The 23,122-nt window shown below is 39.4% G+C and overlaps 1 protein-coding gene across 7 annotated transcripts in view; it reads left to right on the forward strand.

Moving 5' to 3' along the window:
- Nucleotides 1–23,122, forward strand: part of GRID1 (glutamate ionotropic receptor delta type subunit 1) — a 496,708-nt gene that overhangs the window by 391,753 nt on the left and 81,833 nt on the right. For all 7 annotated transcript variants that reach the window (XM_039553667.1, XM_039553668.1, XM_039553669.1 and 4 more), the window contains exons 7-8: nucleotides 8,103–8,264; nucleotides 9,501–9,620. In XM_039553667.1, coding sequence (XP_039409601.1) covers nucleotides 8,103–8,264; nucleotides 9,501–9,620 — 282 coding nt within the window. The remainder of the gene's footprint in view (nucleotides 1–8,102; nucleotides 8,265–9,500; nucleotides 9,621–23,122) is intronic.

A 23,122-nucleotide genomic window follows, 5' to 3' on the forward strand; every position in this document is an offset into this window, starting at 1 on the left:
AGGATTGAAAAGGCAAAAAGAAAACCCCAACATACTGTGTCACAAAATTAATGAGGTTGTTCCTGATTGAGAGTCCAGCCTCTCTACTGAAGAACTACTCCAGGCATTGCTTTGACGTATTTGAGGAGATCTTGAGAAGTGTGGGAGGATATTCATTGAAAGAGCTGATGATCTCCTTGAGTAAAAATTCCATTCTTCAGCGATATGTCCATCAGACATCTGTGTAGGCATCTCTTAGCAGTTGCTCCTACAAAGCTGGGGTTTTATTTCTGATCTATCTTCTGTTCAGGAGTCACTGCAATTTAACTACTGTAAGTGAAGTTATTTTTTTAGCATGTGTTTGACTGCCTAAACTTAAGGGCCTGATCCTGCAGTTTTGTCCAACTAAATGGCCTTATTCTCACTTGACTTGTTAACACTGCTGTTATTACACAACTGTAAAGTGCTACTGAGGGGCAGTAAATATTGATTAAACCCTATTAAAGCATTCACTTTCTCCCATAAAGGATTGATGAGCCACATTTTTCCTTTTCTTTCAATGCAAACCTATATTTGCTTGTCTCTTTAGCAAAGTTTAATTTGGATTTTTGGCCAGATGTTCAGTCACAGTAAAATTGTTTCTGAGTACAACGTGAATGTAAAGTATCCTTGAACTGACTTTACTGCCCATTGCAAAGCACAAATCTCTCCCTGAAGCCCAATGACGTGTGTTTTCTACAAGGTGTGTTAGCAGAAGAACTCATTAAAAACCCCAAAGCACTGCGGGTGTCCCGTGGCTGTGGGGGACTATGCTGGAGGCTAAAACCCCAGGTAGGCTCTGCAGTCATCTTTTCCTCTCTGCCTCTTTTGACTGCTGGGTTTCTCTGTTTGCATAATTATTTCATTGAATTTTTGTTCAGTGCTCAATCAGGAAGCAGACAACAGTGGCGATAAGAAAGCATCAGTATCTCCATTTTTCATTTTTTATTGCCTCTGAAACCTAATTTGTACCTATATTTATTTATAAATGAGATAGGATAAAATTATGATCTTGTATGCTGTTTTGCAATTCCAGCATTGCCTCTTGTCCTTCTGTTTTACTCTTAGTTGAGTTCAGTTTTCTCTATCAAGGCATTCCTACTAGACTTTCCTTGGATAGTTAGTGTTAGCTGTGCCAAATTCCTGAGATGTTTAGTGAGTGAAGCCAATGCCTCCAGCTAACAAACTTGAGCATTACAGGGTAATCCAGGCCTTGTATTATTGTTGACATGTTGTTACAAAACATACTGGCAAAGAAAACACTCATAACGATGTTAAATGCCCATAATAAATAACTGAAGGACAGTGCGCATTCACAGAATAGAACCTGTAAGAAGGGAAGAGTGTTGTGATATGTGTAACAGTCCTGGTTTGAGGCAAATTCGGAGGAATATCTGAAATGAACGTCCTCTGATAGAAGGCAGGTTACAGCCACCCCTCCTCCACCAGGTTTGGGAAAAAAAAAATTTCCTTGGAGGAAAGTGAGAGGAAAAAAACCCCTATTTATTTAACAAACACAGTGCACACAGGCACGGGGCGGGGGGGGGGGGAGGAAGGGAAGAATAATGCTAAATAATAAAACCTATCGCTGTGGAGAAAAACCTGGTAAGATTTTAGTCCTTTCTGTGGCTGTATTCTCTCTCTCTCCCCTTTGGAGCTGGAGTTCGGCATGGAGGGCCCCCCCTCCGGGCTGGTGTAAGGTCTCCCAGTGAGGTTCTGATGTTCCGGTATTCTGAACAGTTCCAGAAGAGAAGAAGAAGAAGCCAAAGTCCCAGGGAAACAAAGACAGTTAACTCTCCGTTTCTCTCTTCTGAGAAAAGGAGCCAAGAGCTGGGAAAAGTAGGTGCTTTCCTCTGCTCTGTAGCAGCCAGGAACACAGGAGAGTGTACATCTGTGTCCTTGAACACCAAACCACTCCGTTTTTTTGTTCTTCCTTTCTCTTGGACCCAGCTTAAAGACACAGAAAGGCACAGGAATCATGTCTGGGCATAGATAGGGGATACACATCATAAAGTCACCCCAAGACAGTAACTATGTAAAAACAGGAGAAAATTAAAAAGGAAAGAAGAGCTGCTTATCAATTAAAAAGAGATCCTGAGAGCGCAGTCATGCAAAGAAATCTTTGGAAAGCTCATCGAGATACTTAAAACTAGAGTGGACAAAACACTAGTTAGATTCCTCACTGTCAGAAGGCTAGAATAAATATACAATTGAGGCCTGTTTTTTGGTGGTATTAGTAATTTTAGTAGTTCTATTTCATTTGCCTCAGCGATAATAAATAAATAAATAGCCCCTTGTAAGTTTGAAGCTGACATTTGAGTCTTTAATGTGCATGTTTGTTTTCTGACTGTTTTTCCCATGAATGCCAGACTGTTGGCTGTGATTTCACTCTTCCTGAGCAGCTCATTGTGTATTTATGTATTTCTAACATAGTCACTGGTGCACAGTCTCACAGTGGGCTCTGCCCACGAGAGAGGCTGATAGGTGTGGGCAGGGCCAGGAGGAACAGCATCCAGCTCCCAGCCTCCCAAGGCAGCCCTGGGGGCAGTGGTGACAGGGATGTGGTGTGGCACCTGTGTGCCTCCACCCAGCTGGGGCTGCTGCAGGGGGAGGCTGCAGTGCAGGCGTCAGTCTCCAGGAATGCCAGGCCCTACTCCTGGTGCAGGGACCTGCCTGTGAAAGCTGTGCCTAGGCACAGAACCTACAGACACACCTGGCTGAGCTGCAGGAGATGATGGAAAGGGGGAGGAACATCAGGGAGGCTGGGAATGGGTTGGAGAGCACAGGCTCCAAGCACAGTCTGCAGTGGAACCACAGCCAAACAGACCCAAACTTTCCCGCTGGCACACCCAGAAGGGAGGGAGGGGGGCCGGTGATGAGGAGAGTGAAAGCTTGTAACAGCAAGAGACTTTCCCCAGAGTCTGAGGTGCCCTTGCAGAGCCACTTCACCATTCTGCAGGCTGAAAAGACCTTTCACATCAGGGGAGGGGCTGGAGCTGAGTAAGGTGGCCCCATCTGCTCCATGTGTAACAACTGGCTCAGCTAAGGAAAGGCAACAGGTGAGAGTGGCAGGTGACTTTCTTCTGAGAGACATGGAGGCATCTGTTTGTTGATTTGACATTGTACCAGTGATGTGACCGAGAGACTGCCAGGCCTCATACAGTCCACTGACCATTATGTTTTGCTGTTGATCCATGTGGGCACCAGTGATACAGCCAGGAGTGGTCTGAGGAGGATCTAGAAGGAAGAGAAAATCAGTCAAAAATGCCAGGAGGCTTGCGTGGATGAAAAGTAGTTCCTGGACAAACTCAAACACTAAAAGGAAGTTTACAGAGGCTGGAACCTGGGTCAGGAAGCTGGTGAGAAATACAGAGATTGTCTGAGCAGCCAGGGATCAGGTTTGGAAAACTAAAGCCCTGATAGAATTAAGTCTGGTCTTGAATGTCAAGGGAAAACCCAAAATCTTTTATATGTACGGTTGGTGATAAAAAGGAAATGAGGGAAAATATGAGCCCTCTCTGAATGGAAATAGGAGATTTGGTTATTCAGGATAAGGAGAAGGCTGAGGTATTCAATGATTTATTTGCCTCAGTCTTTACTGGCAAGTGCTCCAGTCACAAGCTGTGAATGCCCCATCCCTGGTAGTGTCCAAGGCCAGGATGGATGGGGCTTTGAGCAACCTGGTCTAGCAAATGGCATCCCTGCCCACAGCAGGGGGGTTGGAATTAGATGATCTTAAAAGTCCCTTCCAACCCAAGACATTCTGCCATTCTTTGAAACATATTTAAGAAAATGAAACGGGTCAAATTTTCTTCAGTCTCTCCACTCTAACAATGTCCTTGTTAGCACACCATTATACCATAAATAAACCACTGATCTTTGCTGCTCCTGATAAGATGCACTCTCGTTAGAGACAAGTGTGTAACTGCACCTGGCAGTACTTGAACTTTGAAAGTTGCCACACAGTTTTAGGGCATGCTGGGGTGTGCATAGCAGTCGCCATGATCTCCCTTCTCAGGCAGCAGGCATTTCTGGCAGGCTGCGCTTGGTCTGAACTCCTCTTCCATCTGCTTCATCTTTGGAGCTGACTGCTGTGGCCACTCACTGAGCGGTTTTGGCAGCAGCAGGGTACAGATGCCCAGCTTGGGAACGAGTTTTTGAAGTAGTGGCATCTCAGCGTCAGCTTGCCTTCCAGCTGATCTCTTCAGCATTCTCTGGCAGGACTCCTGGCTCTGCTGGCTGCTCAGGAGTTGGGGTCAGTCTTTGTGGCTTGCTGGCCTTCTTAGAAGAGCACTTGTCTATGATTAGTCCCTGTGAAGGAGCTAAAACCTTTCTTCATATATAACTTTAAAAGTAAAATCATTCTGGAAAATCTCATGAAATTCACATAGAAACTTCTATGAAATGACATTTAATACTGTGACAGATTTCCATTCTTGAAAATTTCTGCTGTGCTCTACTAGTGTATGGTGGATTTATGTCTCCAGTGCAAAAAAGAGCTTCATAAAGTCTGGAATAATTTCCAGAAGATAAACCAGAACATGCCTAAAATTATTCACTTACAGGGTATATTCTTTAACATATTGGTGAAGCAGTCACCATCATTCTTTTGGCAGATAGATCAAAAACCATTTCAGTACCTCCAGCTCTTACACTGTCAGCAGTGGAGTGAAAGAAGAACTAAAAATTAATGTCACTTCCTCCAAACATGACTGTAACGAAATACTTTGTTATAGTCTAGGAATTTTTATTCTATTAAGGGGAATCTCTTCAGGTCGATGTATGTCCTTCTATCCTCTGTTCCCCTGTGAATATCCAAATAAGGGAAATAAAAAATGCTCCAGAGCTTTGAAAACCCAAAGTAGCCGAGTATGTTGCCTTGTTTTTCTTCTCTCTTGCTTTGGTACCAATTCTGAAAGCTACCTGAAGACGAATATTTTAAATTCACTGTTTTCTCATGCCTCTGACAGTACTGGTGGAATCAGAGTACAGCTGAACCCTTGGGTATCTCAAAAATTCCCTTTCAGTGGTCATGTCCATACTCCCAGGGAATTTGACAGTTCATTGAAAATTAAAATATGTGTGCAGGTGCAGTAACGAGTGCATACAGGTCATGTCTGCTAATTCAGTTTTCTTTTCACAGCATCGCTATTCTGGAGGTTACAGCAAATTCATGTTGCAAATATGATCCAGGACATATGCAGAGATTTTGCTATACTTAAATGTAATAAAAGAAATTATTATAGCCCTGAATCTACTGTGAGATCAGACTAGAATATTTGTGTCTTAATTTTTTGTTCTTAGTATTACAGATCCAACCTTAGTTGTGGAAATTTTGATGCTGTTTTTTTTTCCTAGATTGCATATTTTCTGTTCTAAAATAGAAGTGTTGATTGTGTGAATAAGATGCAACTTACTCTTCCATAGGATATTGACTCTTCAGTGAGTAATGAGTAAAATGTAGTTATGCATGCATGTCATTTTTACTGGAGTAAATAGAGTATGATTATAAGAAGGAAGGAATTTTGCTGATTAAAACCCACCATTTACTCATGTTTGAGATGAGGCTTTCAGCAGAAGAGAACCAGAGTGGCAAAATACCAGTGGATGAGTGTGTACAACAGAATGCAGAATATTCTTTCCATGGCAAAAAGTAACTTGCTGCATTCTCTGCAACATTTTCTTCTGCTGTGGTATGAATCTCCAGATGTAGAATAAGGACAAATGTAGTGAGAGACTCCTCTTGTGCAGACCCTGTCTTGCTGTCTCTATCATTCTTTCAAAAGAAATTAATGGAACAATAGTGATGCAAAGTCCATTATAAATCTAACTGAACTATGAGGATTAGGTTGGCAAACACAGGATTGTTTTGTTTTGCTCTGCAGAGGGAAGTAATTTGAGTCGGGTGCAAGGTCAGGCAGGCGAAGATCCTCAGTGCAATTCTCCCAAGCTCTTGGTCAGTCATATGTGCACAACTGTGGCGTCTTCTCCAAGCACATGAAAAGCAGAAAACAGTGTGTCCAAGTGCATCTTATATTTTGCCTTAGAGCTCTCTGCTAGCAAACCAAGCACTGTTTTTGGGAATGAGGCTGCAGTTCTCCAGAACTGCAAAAGAGCAGTGCCAAACAGAGAAAACACAAAGCATTTCTGGTCTGTGGGAGTTCCAAGGCAACAGCCACTGAATTGTTAGTTAAATGTGAGTGTGTAAAAACAAATTCAGTTGGGAACAAAGAGGACCACAAAGGCTTAGAAGAAATGGAATTTTTCCTTATGTATGTAGAACCTATTTCTAAGAAAGTGGATTTTGTGCTGTGTGGTTTGGGGTGGATCTTTGGATCTCGTGGGATCTGAGGTTTGGTTTGATTTTTTTCTATGAAGAGTTGTTTAACCCAGAAGAAAAGTGCCCTTGTAAATAATAAGGATCCGCTTGGTTGCTTTATTTGAAAGCTGTTTGGAAATATCTGCAGAATAGGGAAACAAATGCAATTGAGCAGAAGAAACTTGGTTGCTGGGACTCTTATTAACTCTTCGACTACTTTTCTTAAAACGAGAGGAAGTATGCCATATAGCTACTTTGGAAACCATTGTAAAAGGAAAATGTTTAACCGGATAAAATAGCAAATACAGGCAATGTGGAGTGCTTGTTCAGCAAGGCTGGAACAAAAAGAAGGAGAAAAAGATGGCAATGCCAGATGGGAGAGATTCTCCCTGATAGTATCTTCTAGGTTTTGCACTGTTTTCGTGTTAAGATCAGTTTTTATGTTTAGTCACTTTAAAAAGTGTGTATTTTGCAACATCTTTTTTTCTTTGTATTTTGATTCTTTCAAAATTAATTTTTGCTTATATATCTTTTGTTCAGATTTACTTATACTAGAAGATTTTTCAAAGTGCCTATATTCTCAATTTATGTCAAACTCTAGATCATGGAACATGAAACATTTTGTTTCTGAAGATTAGCATCTTACAGACATCAGAAGTTTACTTCCAGCCAATGATTCAACAGTAATATATGTTTAAGCTTTCAAAGAGTGATGCTTTTATTGGGACACCTAGAGTCACATTTGTAGGAAGCATGCAGCTGCATTAACTTCCACCTGTATTCCTTTCCTGGTCTCTAGGCGTTACTTTCTAAGGTGTATTAGAAAAATCAGGAGATAAAGACAAATTATTATTACTACTACTAATAATAGAAAAATATGTATCTGGACAATGAGGTAAAGTGAAGATTTGAGTTCAGTAAAGACTAAATCAAACCCCCTGTGCATAGGTTTGATGAAGAGTGCACGTGAACTGTGGAAACAGGCGAAGAGTGTCTATTTTTTTAGATCACTTGTCTCAGCCAACTTCCACTGCTAAAGTTTTACCATTTGAGGTGGATACCACTGCCTGTCAAAGTTCTGATCATGTATTGCTGGACATGTCTTGGTTTGAAAAATTAATACATAGCTCAACATTACTAGTGTGGTGTTCTGTTCTTACTGGAGTCTTTGTCATCAATTGTTTATTTCTGTATCTCTCATGTTAATTGAAGAATAAGGAGGCTAAAATCAATAGCTCCAGAGAAAGCAGCATGTAACCAGTGTCCTGTATATTTGGTGGAGAGATGTTAAGACCAAAATAATACTGTCATTTCTGCTCCCTCTGTTCTTAAACAGTTGCGTATTAGATTTTGCTGTGCCAGAAATTACCAACTGCTCAAATGAATAAAATCTCCCAAGAACTTAAGTCCATTCTATCTTCCCCTCCTTGCTGAAAGGACTGACAAAGTAGCAACCCTTGTCTTTCACTGACAGATAGCTGTACTCCCTCTGTAGCTTGAGTTTATATGTGGAGTGTGATCTCTCTTTACAGCACTGCATTGCAGTAATGCTCAGGCAGTGCCTGTGTGCCAGAATCCCTTGGCCAGAGGGACCTAGGAGCACAGGCATTTGTCTCAAATGCCTTGACTGTTGAACGTGTCAAACATACCCAGCTTTTAGTTCTTACCTATGCCTTCTTTTGTTCTGTTTGTTTGCTGGTTTTTGTAGTTTCTTTGGAAGGTGCTCACATAAAAAAATGAGGCTTATTCTTATTATTGTTTGCAGGTTTCCAACCTGTACCTGTATGACAGTGTGCTCATGCTGGCCAATGCTTTCCACAGAAAACTGGAGGACAGGAAATGGCACAGCATGGCAAGTCTGAACTGCATGAGGAAATCCACCAAACCTTGGAATGGGGGAAGATCCATGCTAGAGACTATTAAGAAGGTGAGAAAAGACAACCCACCAATGTGTGAGCAATTGAAAGAGCTGCTTCATGTCTACTTGAGCATTTGAAGAGGGTTTTCACTTCTGTTCAGCTTTTCTTTGATTTATTACAAGCAGGTGATCTACAACAACCAGGGACAATCTACAGCTATTACACAAGCAAATGATTTATGATAAACAAGTTACACACAGTGCAGTGTGAGTCCAGTGGTGTGTGTTCCACTTCTGTTGTTCTCAAAGCTGCCTTCTGTGGAGGAAGTAGGATTAGGAGTAGTCATGGGAATTGATTCATGAATTTTTGCAAGAAAACAATTTAAGGAGCTCGTGGTGGGGGGCAGCCAATGATGGGGTTTAAGACTTACATTCCATTTTCTACACTGAGATAGCTTTGTAAGTTAGCTGATCATTGGTAAGGATCCATTTGTGTACTGTAGCCCAGAGCAGAGCAGAAAGGATCTGATTTGGCTAAGCTGTCACTAACAGTTACACTCTCTTGCACCATGCTGAAATACTCAAATATGGACAGAACTGTGGCTTTGCAGACACATGGAACTTCTTGTATAAAAGTTACTTGATCAAAAGTAACAGTAGAAAAATCCCTGATTTTTTACCATACTAACTTTTGCAATTGTTCAGAAGAAACCCCCCGTTCCCAAATATGCATTGATGAAATCATTTTCCTCTAGTAAAATGATGCAATTTGATCATTCTGACAAGTCCTAATGATGCCATCCTTTGTTGCTAAATTAATTCAAACTTCAGTGTCACGTCAAGCTTCTTTGCTACAAGCCATAATCAAACTCTGTGATACTTTCACAGAGATGCAATTTTATCTCTACTTCCTGCCTCTCTTGGGAGCACAGCAGGCAGACCCTTTCTTTTGCCTGTGCACTAAAGCCCAGAACTGAGCCTGCTGCCCTCAGTTACACTGGGAGGGCTGTTGTCTCACCATCCCCTAAGGCCCTTCTCTTTTTCTTTAGGGTCTGTTTCTGTGGACAATAATGACCTGATGGCCATAAACACTGGGTGTGTTAGTGCTGAAGTAATTTTCTGAAAAAACTTTAAAAGCTAGTCTTTTGTGTGGTGCTGGGTTTGAGCTACTGAAGAACATGTAATTGCCACATTTAAGTTCACCGTAAACATGATTAAAGCATATTTGGCACACATTTTATGCGGAGGAGTGTTTATGAAGGCAAACTTCTTCTGTTCTAAAATGCCTGAAACTTATTTCCTTAGGGCCATATAACTGGGCTAACTGGTGTGATGGAGTTCAGAGAAGATGGAGCCAACCCCTATGTCCAGTTTGAAATACTGGGCACCAGCTACAGCGAAACATTCGGCAAAGACGTGCGGAGGGTAAAGATATGCTGCTTCCTTCTCTCTTTTGTTTTCCTCTAAATAATATACATCCTGCCTCACAGGAGAAAATGTTATTCTTTAAGAATGAATTAGTGCTATGCTGCAGAAGACATTTACTTTATGAGAAATATTTTCTAATTTATTACACACTTAAGTCTTGAAAACTAGTTTTATACTGGTAGGCAGGAATCCTGCAAGTTATTTCCCATGTGCAGTAACGATGCAATGCCATAAGCATCCTGTGAATATAATAGTGAAGAGTGCACAATTTAGCTTATGTATTTTATTGTTAATTAAGATAGGATTACTGTAGTGTAAATATGGAAGATACAACACAATTGGCACTTGTCTTACTAAGGAAGCTAGCTGAGAATATAAATCACATAAACACACTAGGATGTTTTAAGCATAGCTGCTGCGAGAATTTGAGATAAATAGAAAGCTCTTGAGAAGATAATTTCCAAAACGAACTCTGCTATATCAGGACAGATATTGACCTATCAGTGGTAGCTGATAAAACAAGGACAGCCAAGGATTAGAAGGCAGTTAAAGTGGTTCCATGGGCTTATTAACAAAAATTGTCTTGCTCTGAGAAGGCTACCTTGAACATGCTCATGCAGAGGGGATGCTCCAAAAATACATGAAACTCTCAGTTGAACAGTGAGGTTCTCATAGGAACTCATGCTATAAATAGTTCCTAAACTGCTCAGCTGGTTGAAATACAGACATTACTGTGGTATGATCAATGGGTCCTACATTAAGCAGAGCTGAGTGAAGAGGATTTCACAAATAATTAAAACATATGTAATTTCTTACTTTCATTTGGCCATTGGTTTCTGTGATTTGTTTTGATTTGCCTGAATTACAGAAGTGTAAATGGAAAAGCAAGCAAAGAACGTGTGTTTATATAATCATCTTTATCAGCTAAACATGAGATTCTTTCAGTCTAATTTGGCACAAGGATTCTGGACACGGAGCCAAAGCTGTGCAATATCTATTAGAAATTCAACAGAAGGGAGACAAGTATTTGAAATACATAAAGTTCCAGGAGATATAATTGAAAATTTTCTGTTGCCAGAAATATGTTTCTGAACACTTTAGTTTGGCTAGGCAACCTCTTATACTGTGGTGACCAGAAAAGGCTATTTCTTGGTCCACTTTCATTTCTAGATGATTGAAAATGAGGAAATCTTGAGTTTCAAACATTATGTGAATTATAAAAGACTATCTTATTGTCTTAATTTTGGAAAAAGTGTTGCCTATTTAATAAAACAAGGTTTAGGAAGTGTAGGAATCAATCCTGGTTCTCAGACAGAAGTATGCTCCTCACTTAATGCGCAAGTATGCAAGCCAGAAGTATCTGGTGCTGTGTGAGATGCTGTAGACTATCCCACTGTTTCCAGCTCCCCCTCCAGAAAAGCCTGAGTGTCCTGTCAGTGCTGTGTTATCCCTAGAGCATGGATGCCATGGGCCGTTTAAGTTTGTGTAGGAACCCAGAGTGCCGAGAATATTTCTCTGCCTGTTTTTAAGGGTTCTTACCCCCCTGAACAACACTGTTTTAGCTTCAAACCTTGGAAAAAATTACCAACAGTCAGACAAGAACTAGAAAATACAGTGGTGTGAATTAGGTGATAGACTACTATATAAGATTGTCACAGGGTGAAAAATTTAGAGGTTTTAGACTTCTCTTTATAGCAAATGGATAAGAGTAAAAAATACCAAAATGGAGGATTGTTGTTGTTCTCTAGACCTTCTTCTCCTTCTTCTACTACTCCATATTCTGCAGTAAAAGTGGTTTGGATTGATTGGATAGAAAATTCCTCAGTTCCTAGTCGTGTTACTGAATAATTGGTAGGAAAATGAAAATAATGTATGTTTTTAGTAACTATTGGTTAAAATATCTTTAAAAGGCTGTATAAATCTTGATAATTGCTCTCACTCCTACTTTTCCTCCTTCTATGCTGTACCTGGGTCACGCTAGTGGCTCAGTTCCTCTGATAGGACTTAACAAACAACTATCTAGAAGCATTGAAACTACAGAAGACGTCTCGCTTTCTCTCTCAAACTCCTTGCAAGGACTTATTCTCTCCCATCAGAAGAGACTCGATTTATGGCATGCTAAAGTGTCAAGTTTGGTCCCATTTTGTTACAGAATTCCCAAGTGACTTTGCTTAAGTCACATAAGTGTTTGATGCTTTGATATTTACTTTTCAGTAACATTGGCATGAACACCACAGAGCACAGGTTTGAGCCTTACAGGGAAATTGGGGTGTGTGAGTATACATTATTAGGTGTTTTCTAATGTGCATTTCAAATATGGTACCACAGATACAAATGCTTTCACTTTGGTATGTGCAGCACACTGACCAAATTGACACATAATCCAAAAGTGTGAGGTGGAGATAGCTAAAATATCGCTCAAAAGTAACCACGAGGCAAAGAAATAAGTAAAATTACTAAATGGGAAAATTACTAAAATGGCTGACCTGATATACTACTGATTACTTTTGATCCTTAATGTGCTACTTTGAGGTGGTGCTACTAGGTGGTTAATACAGAAGGCTTAACTCTTTGGGTGTTAAATGCAGAACACTATAGAGTTCTGAAAAATTGAAAGGGAGTATAATTCTAAATGGCTAAAAAGCTAATGGTTGCAGAATACTGCTCTGAGCTAAAATGAGGTTCTGGAAGTTATCCTTTCAGTCTAGTATATAGAGAGAATAAAAAGTCAGCAGTATGCTACGGAAGTTTGGAGAAGAACTTGGAAGAGAAGATCCCTCTTAGAGCAAAATTACCATGGAACTACTGGAATTCAATTATTTAGGCAGCCTTACTTTTTATTATTGCAGCAAAAATATGTTACAGCTTAGAAGTACTTTTAAAGGCTCAGAAAGTCATGCTTGTCTTATTTATATTACTTGAGTGAGAGACCAGCTCTGATTTATTGTCAGCTGTTTCCATTTCAGCTTTTGCTCAGGTTTAGCTGTGGAGGCATGTATTTTGGGTAGAAAACAGAGGGCTCTTTCTACATGGTTTTATTTAATTCTGTATGGAGAACATCTGTAGTTATTCATCCCTGTCCAGACCCTACAAAAAATCTTTGCACTTAGGATCAGTGACAGGGTAAGGCAAAAGACTGTAACGTTGAGTGTTGAACCTTAGACGGAATCCAGTCAAAAGCTTTTAACTGGACTTTTAACACTCAGCATCACTTACAAACTTTCTTGGGGATCATTTCTACCAGAAAGATTCCTGGGAGGATGTCCAAGTCAGTAACAAATCTGCAGGGATTTTCAGAGCTGTTTTGCAGGGGCATCTTGACTCTCCAGTTGTCCTGAGATCTGGTCTTTCCACAGACCATTTTTCCTTCCTCTAGCTGTGATTTAGGTATGAGTGCACATAAATGTATGTATCTGATTTCTTAGTGTGGGGTCTTTATTCCACAAGTCACTTAGTCTATCTTCTCCTTTCTTACAGAAGTCTAACACCATGTGTTTTTGGTAAAGGCTCACAAAGGCTTCTGTGTATTTTTTGTGTTACCATTTGTTTTTCCTTTAGGTGTACTTTAGTGAAAAGGAAACTTCAGAAAATGCTCTAATTTCTTTGGTTTAAACATAAAAGAACAGGATATGTCCCTTAAGGTATATCACCTTGTTTTACAAAAGGCTTGGGTAATTGCCTTCTATTCACTGTGTACATGTGGAAGTTTAGAAAGCATCGTGTATTCATGCTTAAAATAGAGATTTGTGTGGTGGCTTATCAGGGCATTTGAAAGTTGAAGATTGCTAGAGAAACTGAAAAGGCTTAAATGTCTAGTGCTTGATGATTACCACTATGATTTATGTTCCCAGTGTCTGTAAACACCTTCAGAAATAGCAACCAGAGTATCTGTATATTTTAAGAGAATAGGAAAAATAAGTGGATATAAAGTGATAAGGGAACAGAATAAATCAAAAAGGAAAGACCGAGAATAAAGCTGATGTCCTACTTTCACAGTCCAATGATCAAAAGGGGAAAGGAAGGCAGGGCTACATTAATTCATTCCTTAGCCACCATCTGTATTATTAGTTCTTATTAATGAAAGCCTTGATGGAACTTTCAGAACATCTGGGATGGTTCATACTTCTTATGTTCCTGCACTTGGATGGATTCTGCACAGTGTAAGAGTTGGACTACCCAGCTGGGAAAGCAAAACTAAGGGAGTTGGAACTCCAGGGTGGCATTCCTAGCAAGTCACCACCTCACCACGAGCTCTTGAGGTGTAAACATATTTGTTCTTGTTTGACCATGTGTGCAGAGAACACCGTAACAGCTAACATCCCTTGCAGGGATGTGATTAGGCTAAGTTAGATAATGCCTGTAAGGAGCTTTATTATAATCTTCATCTTCATCCTTGGCAGGAAGATCTTCTGTAAGTGTGAAATGATGTGGGTATTTAGCTTATTTTATGATAGGGAACATATTTTTTCTAAAGCAATCTGCATTTCTTTCCCAAGCTGGCTGTAATGAAGGCAGAACTAATGGTTTGCACACATTTTGTATTTCATAAGAAGCATTCTGTTCAAAATGATAATGTTTATGATTGGTTATTCATTTCTGTCAGTTGGTATGTTTAAATTTTTTTTAAATTAGATTTTCTTGAAATATCATCAGCTTTGTAAACAGTTATAGTTGTTTCCTACAACACTTCTGAGGCAGACTGCAGAAGTCACTTTAAGTAGTTTTTGTGATATGTTTCACAGTTGTTGGAACCACATTTTTGCATTTTGATACCGTGATTTATTTGGGATTGTTACTTTTAGACAGAATCTTATTATTATCATGATGACAAATCCTATGCTTCTTATTCATTGCAAAAAGGAATGGTATTTTTAAAGATCTGCAGTATCAAGTGCTTTCACCTCCAAGAATATTGACAAATCCCATCATATGCTGCTAAAAGTTTTATATACACCAAAAGAATTCCCTTATGTGGTTCCTACTGTAATTGAATCAATTTTACTTACATGGAAAAATACATAACTTAATTGCCTGAGTTTAGCTGTAAAACAGATTCCTGCCTCCTGTTTGAGCGCTTCATAAACAGGCACTTGGGTGTAGTGTTTTAGTTTAACCTGTTTGGCCAAGGTATCTTTCAGCAGAAATGTAAGAGTGAAGTCGTGGCTACTTTTGACCACGAAAACCCCCCATTACTTTGAAAGGGGAAGGGCTAATAGTCCTCTCCCTCTGGGTAGAATGCATTTTCCACATATTTAAATTTGGTTAAACTTTCTGCTTCAGTTGATTGAGTGTCACGGTGGAACAATTTGGAAAAAGACCATTGAGATTCATCCTATAACCATGTTGTGTCAAACTGAAAAAAGAACTGAAGTATTTTGCTCAAAATAATAAACCCTCTTAAATTTTTAGTTCTGATTTTCTGTACATGATGTATATGAGGAATAAAATTAAATGCATTCCTTGCATATTCCATAAGTTGAATTTTTCATGGTGAGAAATACAGTTTAACATATAGGAAATGGCTATGATCAATTTTTAAATCATAGAAGAAAACTAAAGAAGGAACATAATAACCTTGAGCATTTTGTTTTGGTTTTTTTTTCCTGAAATGAAGTGGGGTCGCTGTTTGCCCAAGTTCTGCAAACTGGGCTTTTTTTTCTAATTGAAATATACTTCATGTTCTGTATGCTTTCATTGTAAAATTCTAGCTGAATTATTACACTCACTGAAAAGTAGGTAGGCAATTTAAAAAATGTGTTTTCTGTTGCAGATATGTGATAGTTCTTTTAAAATTGTTCTTAATTCCATTTTATGGTTTTTTTGGAAAGCATTGCCCATGAGACTATGCTTGTGTATAAACTGTTACTTGTATTTGCAAATTATGCCAGTGTCAACACAGAGTCAAAGGGATGTCTTGCAAATTTGAGTTGGAACTTCTCCAAGAGTAAGATCATGCTGGTCTTCCCCTTTGGAAGACTGTCTATATGACATTTTCCCAGTGTGAAGCTTGTGGGTAGATTTTAAAAAGCAGCCATATCTGAGCTAAGAGTGGGGCCAGGACAATTAGGACGCTGCAGAAGTTTCGACAGGCCACATGCACCACTACCTGTATGCTTAGAAATTCTGTTTAATTTATAAGTCACATACCATATCATACCTACCAGGTTATAATGAATCTTGGGTATAACATTCTCCTTTTTTCACATATAGGCAATCGTGCATAAAATTGTGATAGTAGGAATGCTAAAATCAGCCTTGTAAAAACAGTTGCATCTTTAATTTTGGAGTTTTCGCCAAAGCTCCTGCAATTTATTGATGAATCCTAGGAGGGTATTCGGAGTGGGATAACAAGAAAAGCCCCTTTCTGTAGCTCAGCTCATGAAGGATCTGTGCTAAAGTGTGGACACTATGAAAAAAAGGTATTTTCATACAGCAACAGGTCAAGATTTACTGAGCTTAACAAAGAAAAGAAAAGTATTTGAAAAAAACTACACAAATTCTTTTTACCTTTTTTGAAAATCCAAAAATGGAGATTATTTACAATTTTCTTTTTCACAGTATCAATCTTGAACAAAGGCAGTAAGCTCACTACTCCAGAAAAGAGGAACAGTCTGTCTTTTTTAATTTCCTGCCATGAGAAATACCTTTGATCCATGATTGTTGTTTAAAATTCACACCTATTCCAGAACTTTCTGTTGAATGCCAGAGTAACATTTTTTTGTATAATGTCTGTTTAGCAAAATTGCTTTGAAAGAAAACAACAATAATAATAATAATAATAGTAATGCCAAAATACTGTTAACTGTTAGATGGAATAGATGTCATCTTAGCTATTATAAAGACATAAACTAAGGAGATCTAACATCTCTTCATTTGTGGCCCGATTTCAGTGTCAGGGACAGTTGCAAGGACTGGATGTTAAGGGACACCATTCAGGGTGTCTTCTCTGCAGTATTTGAAAAATGTATTTAATTCTTCTAATGGTCGCTGCCTTGTATCATTTGATAAACTGCAAATACATGTAGGCCAAACATAATTTATGAAGTAATTTATTTCAGCAGTAATATTAAAATCCAGGGTAACTCTGGTGCCTGCCTGTGTATATTGCTCTGATATATTCAATATGTCAAAAAGTGGATCTTTAAATATAGGTAGTTAATTTATTTGGTCATGCTTCCATTGTAGTTAAGAAAAATGAAAGAACCTTATGGTTTCTCTTTAGTCTTACTAAAATAAACAACATAAATAGAAGTTATCTAGATTTCCCCTTCTATTTGTATTTTTATTTCTGCCATTTCATGCCAGACTGTATTACTGTATGTGAGTAAATACTTCCACATGCACGTTTTAAAAGACAAGTTTAATGACAAGATTTCTTAGTGGTTAGCCCAAATGCGGGACATGAGGAACTTCTGTGGCAAAAAATGCCACAAACTGTCTGGCTTGGTTTGGCTTGGTTCCTTAATTTCATTATGCTTAAAAAAAAAGAATAATCCTAATTCCTCAGTTTACCTTTTTGGAAAGATACGTTCAAAAGGGCATCAGTGTTGTGATGAGGGTTCTTTATCTTTATTAGCTAATTCACTGCAATTACAGTACTTGGCAGAGGTTGCCTGCTGCTGTTCCAGTTTCTCACTGAACTGCCTTGAAGGTGAGGACTTTCTGTTTTCAAACTACACAGGAAACACTGAGTTTTACCTTAAAATAGGTACAATCTATAATGAATGTGAGCCTGTGTCAAGGAAAGAATTCCAAAATATGCCTGGTCCAATACCACAATATCTCTTGCAGTGGGAGTGGATGAGTTTATGTATTTGGGTAAAATACACAGATGATATGTAATAAAACTTGTTTTGCATTTTGAGACATCATTTTACTGGAATGAAGACAGGCTTACATAACTCAAATGGAATATTCTTTCTGAGCATGCCATAGTACATCTGTGTTTTTAGTATGTTAATGAGTGTGATGCACAAACATCTGCTTAACTCACAACAGTATCTTTCCTATGAAAAGGTAAATTGCAAACTCCCACAGACTTTACTGATGAGGTCTGAAGAACTTGTGAATATTTGGCTTTATTGGAAAGCAAATGTAATGAGGAGTACAGGAAAAACAAATAATCCAGGGATTCTCTGTGAAGGAGTTAGGAAAATATCCTGCTGTTCATTATTGACCAAAGCAGGTAGCCAGATATAGGTTTTCTTTTAGGCAAAGAAAGAGCATAAAAATAGTTAAATCTGACACCAGTTATTTGCTTTTCATTTACTTGCCAAGATCAGTTTCCCTGAATAGAAGCAGAATGAGAAGAAAGAGAGCTTGCTTTCCTATGGCAGTAAATTCCTCTCAACTGGAATACCACCAAAAGGTCCCAAAAGGTTGTGCTTTACTTAGGACAACACTTGCACTTGTTCTTGCTGTGTCTGAAATTCTTGAGCTGTCTTCTGATCCTGCCTTTCTCCCACCACCACAGAACTATAGGGGAAAAAAATGGGGAGTCAAATTTTTTCTCCTAGATGCCCTGTGTTCTGGGATACTGTGTAGTGGTGAAGGTGGAAGTTACACTTTTGTGTTCTGTGGCTGCCTGAGGGACTGGCGAGTCCGCCAGCCTGTTGAGGGAATATCTGGTTTCAGCAGGTTGACCAATATCTCCCTGCATTGCTCATTCTAAAATCTTAAATTTTTCAAATTTTATGCATTGGTATATTTTCTCTGCTCTGAGAGAAGTGGATATGTTTTAAAGGAGTTGAAATAGCACAATCTAGGGATGGTATCTGGCTGATACCAGTTCTTGGGCATTTGTCTGAGTTGTTTTTAAGTAAGGATCGTCATCTAAATGTACATGATGTTGGCTAAATGCAAAAACAGGTGTACTTTTAGGTGTACTTTTACAAAGTAGCCTAAAGCTCTCCAAATACTGTGGTTGGCCAGGGAGGTGACTGAAGGTACCGATGCTTTTGGTTCCTGGAGCCTTACCAGAAAGTAGTCCTAGACAAGTACAACAATCACCAATTGCTTACATGGAAGAAAAAATGATAAAATTTAGTAACTAGGAGCGTGGGTGATATTTAATTGTATAAGAACATTTCAGTTTGAGTAGTTCTAGCACCATCTATAATTTTCTTAAAGCTTTATGTGCAATTTATTCTGCCATAAGATTAATAATACAGTAAGGCACAAGTTTGCTTTGCAAGATTGCTGTCTGAGCTGTATTGAATCTAAACTGAGCTCATGTTCTCTTTCAAGATGCTATTCAATACCAAGCTACAAGGCCACTGTAGCTATTTACACTTCAGTAGCACCTGGAGGCTGTGGTTTTGTTACACCAAGAGATATCGAGGTAATTAAATGTACAATTATTGTGTAATATATATAAACCATGTGGTTGTGTGTACAGAAATCTGCTACTGCAGTTTTGCCATTCTGACAGGAAAATGCTGTCATAATCTAAGTTTGGAGAACATTCAATATTGGTGCTTCTCCAGGGTGTTTGCCAAGATAGGGATGAATATTTCTCTGGATCAGGTGTAAGGTATGACTTTCAGGGTAGGTGTAACAAACAGTGCTGCTCACAGCTCAAACTTGTGGAGAAAGCAGCTCCCTTATGGAATAGAATCTGAAGCTGTGTCTGCTTTTTTCCTTCTTTTCTCCTAAATTTTAAAATAATGGGGAGTGAAGTATTCCATAGTAGGGTTTTCCAAACTTTCTCAGTAATACTGCGAGGTAATTGCACTAGAGAAACAAATCTTATTACTTGATGGCTTTTGGGTTTTCTTTCTAGGGTAAGAGAGGGCAAAAGAGAGCACAAAACATTTACTTTATGAGCATGAGGGAAGTGCGCTGAGATTTTGTTGTTATTTTTCATTAGCTCTGATTGGTTTCTGAGTGTTCAGTGGAGGACTGCTCCTCAATAGACTCACTGAAAGACCATTCAGCATTCAGGGCTTTCTTCTTTTTTTGAACTCAAATAGGAGCACAGTAACCAGTGAAGCAAAAAACACAGATTTGCTGGCTGAGCTGGCTTAAAATGAAAACATGAATCTGAATCTAGGGTATAGCCCACAGATTCTGCTGCTCTAGTGTGGCTCTTATTACAGCGCATTTCAGTTCCTTTCTTAATTAAAACAAGATGTCTAGTCTTGTTGGGATCTCAAGAAGAGTTTCTTATGTCAGAGGCTTGCTCTCTGAGTTTGCTTCTCTTCCTCCCATGCATCCCCCAGTTTCAGACCTAGTTGATAGTTCTCACTTGTGTGTTGTGTCCTGCACCCCATAAACTTCTCTCTGTTGAGGAGAGAAGCCACAATGCCCCACATTTTGGCAAGAAATCTGGGGTGACTCTCTGTGCAGTCTGGCTCTGTAGGTACCAGAAGTAGGACTGGTACCTACTTCTGCTGCCCAACCACAACTTTTCAATAGAAAACATATTGTCATACTTGAACTGAGAGATTAAATAGATTCCATCCATTCCACAAATCCGTATGTCTCCTGTTTCTATTTTGAATGGCAGATGAATTGTTCAAAGATCTGCAGCTAACTAGGGTTTGATTTATTAAAAAAGTAAAGAAAAAGTATATAATGCCTAGTGTTAAATCTCAGAAGAAGAAAGGGAGAAGTTTTCATATATGTTTTCATTTTTTATGTAATGTACTTCTGTATATTTTTCCTATGGGTGGTATGACAAGATTTTATTACCAATCCTACTGTGTCAGACAGGACTTAACACCATCATAACACTTGCTCCATGATGACTCTTGTTGAATCTTTTTAATTATCCACATACCATGCTCCTGTTCTATTTCTTCCATTCCCAAGCTGCAGTGCAAAACAGTCATTTATTGTAGCCAGTAGAGAAGGCCAAATGGGAAATATGGATTGGATGGCCTTTTGTTAATACATTCTTTTCTTTTTTGGTGAGAGTCAGATTTCATAAGGAAAGGAGCTCAGATTAGACTAGAGAGGCATTTTTCAGAACTAATCAAATTTTTAAGGCAGTAAGTAGTTTGGGCTTTAGAATAATTATTGCAATTGCATTAGTTTTTTAGTATAATTTATTATGATTTTTCAAGTTCACGGGAGAGAGTTACTGCAGAGCTAGTGAGCTGTTTTAGCAAGCACACTGCAGGCAAAACACAGAACAGCTTGGATTGGAAGGGACCACTCCTCTTTGTCCTGTCACTCCATGAGGGTAAAACGTCCCTCTTCAGCTTTCTTGTAGCTGCCTTTAGGTATCAGAAGGTGCTATAAGGTCTCCCTGGATTCTTCTCTAGGCTGGATAACCTCAGCTCTCTCCACTTGTCTTCCTAGAAGCGGTGCTTCAGCCCTCCAATCATCTTCTTGGCCTCCTCTGGACTTGCAACAGCAGGTCCGCATCTTTGTTTTCTGTTGGGGACCCCAGAGCTGGATCCTAATATTATCAGGAAACAAATTTTCTTGCTTAAAATCCATCAGTTGCCAAGAACAGGTACGGTACAGCCTGTTTCTTCATAATATACAGCACTTCAGAGAGGATCTTCACCTGCCCACTGCTCCTGCTGCCTGCCAGATTATCATTCTCTTTCTCACAGATTTTGAGCAAAATATTCTTTAAGAACCTGCTCTCATTTTGCTTCTGTCTCTGTACAGGAGGATTTATGGTAGGTCTTTTGAGTATTGATACTGGATTTTGAAGATAAGCTGCCCCTTTTTTGGCAAAGAAATAGAGCTAGCAGGATCTCCTAGAAGGATGAGAAGAATTGGAGCAGCAAGGATCTCTTCAGCTTCCTTCTCTCCTGTGTCTCCCAGCTCAGCCTGCCCACATTAATAATCTTCATTGCTCCACAGCAGTTAGGCTACAGCAGAGATTAAATATCCTTTCCTGTAGCTGAATTAACTTTCTAGATGTAGGTGGTATAAAACAGGTACATCAGTGTACCTACTTCCTCTCTGGCTTTAATTATTTCAGAAATGCTATCTATTCTGAATTCCAAATAGCTGTGGGTATTTCCCTACTTAGAAGTATAGGATCAGACTACTAGCAAGGCTCTGTAGAGCCTGACCTTCTAGTTGAAGTGAGCTGTTTTAATTCTGGTTTTGAAACACCACTCTAGGATGTCTCCCTTTCCTAGCTCTGGCTTTCTTCAGTAGGTATTGCATGGTCCAGTCCAGACAGATAGTGTGTGGGTTAATACTGCTCCAGATGAATGAGAAAAGGAAGGGATTTTTTCTCCTCCTTTTCTATTAGAAGTAAACTCACCTTAAACCCAAAGCCATTTGTGTGTTTGTGTACAGCCATGATTCTGCCCCCTGTCGTGGCTTCAAATCCTTCCCTGTTCCCCATGCTTCCCGTCACCAAAAACAGGCATTAGCAATGTCTCCCAAGACAGAAATTGGGATGGCTGTTAGTTTGATCTATCTTAGTTCCAGAATTTCTTTGCTTTTCTGTAGGCATCTCAAAATCACAGAATCACAGAATGAGCTGAGTTGGAACGGACCTACAAGGATCATGCAGTCCAACTCCTGGCCCTGCACAGGAGCAGCCCCAAGATCACACCATGGGCCTGAGAACATTGTCCAAACACTTCTTGGTGCTATGACCACTGCCCCAGGTTCAGTGCCCAGCCACCTTCTGGATGAAGAACCTTTTCCTGATATCCAACCTAAGCCTTCCCCAACACAAATTCAGGCCATTCCCTTGGCTCCTGTCACTGTCTCCACAGAGGTCAGTGTCTGCCCCCAGAGCCAGGCAGCAGCACAATGCTCTGTGGGGAGAGCACCAGGAGCACAGGCAGCTAATTTGAGCAATCCCAGAAACCTGGGGATGCAGTGATTCTTGAGGAAGGGACCTCCAGCTGGCCTGCAACTTAAGCAAGCTGACAAAGTCTGTTGATTTAAATACTGGTTTGATTGACAGCATCTCTGCTGAAATCCACTTCAGGACTAGTTCTGTTGCCTTCCTGATGTATTTGTACTGAAGGATGTCTGGTCTTGGCTGTCTCAGACTTTTTTTATGTCACAATGTGCTCAATTGTAAATCCAAATGGTCTCCCTATTTTTGTTGCTGTTAGCCATTTGCATAAACATGCTGAATCTTTAAATTCTGGGCAAGACTGTAAAGCATGCAAACTCCTATACATGTATTCTGCATCTATAGATTTCACTGTCTCTTAATTTTCTCTGTGGCATATTAAAATCTGATTTTCCTGTCAGTCACTTAAAAAATGACAAATCAACAAAAAGCAATTCTTCTGGGAGCATTTTGAAGGCTTTATATGGACACGTTTTTAAGATGAAAAAAGCACAGCAGTTAAAAGTCATTATTTTACTTTGGTGTGCTGACTAAGGCTGTCAAAAATACAATGTTGAGAAACAAGACATGCCCAGTGGAAATGCAGGGATATGAGAAAACCAGAAAGAATTTATGGATACAAGTCATCAATAAACCTGAGAGACAATATCAGCACTTCCTTTAGCTGATTACAGGCTAGAAACACTGCTATGCTTTACAGACTGTACATTCTATT

The sequence above is a fragment of the Corvus cornix genome, chromosome 6 (genome assembly GCF_000738735.6).
Source record: "Corvus cornix cornix isolate S_Up_H32 chromosome 6, ASM73873v5, whole genome shotgun sequence".
NCBI classification, from domain to species: Eukaryota; Metazoa; Chordata; class Aves; order Passeriformes; family Corvidae; genus Corvus; species Corvus cornix.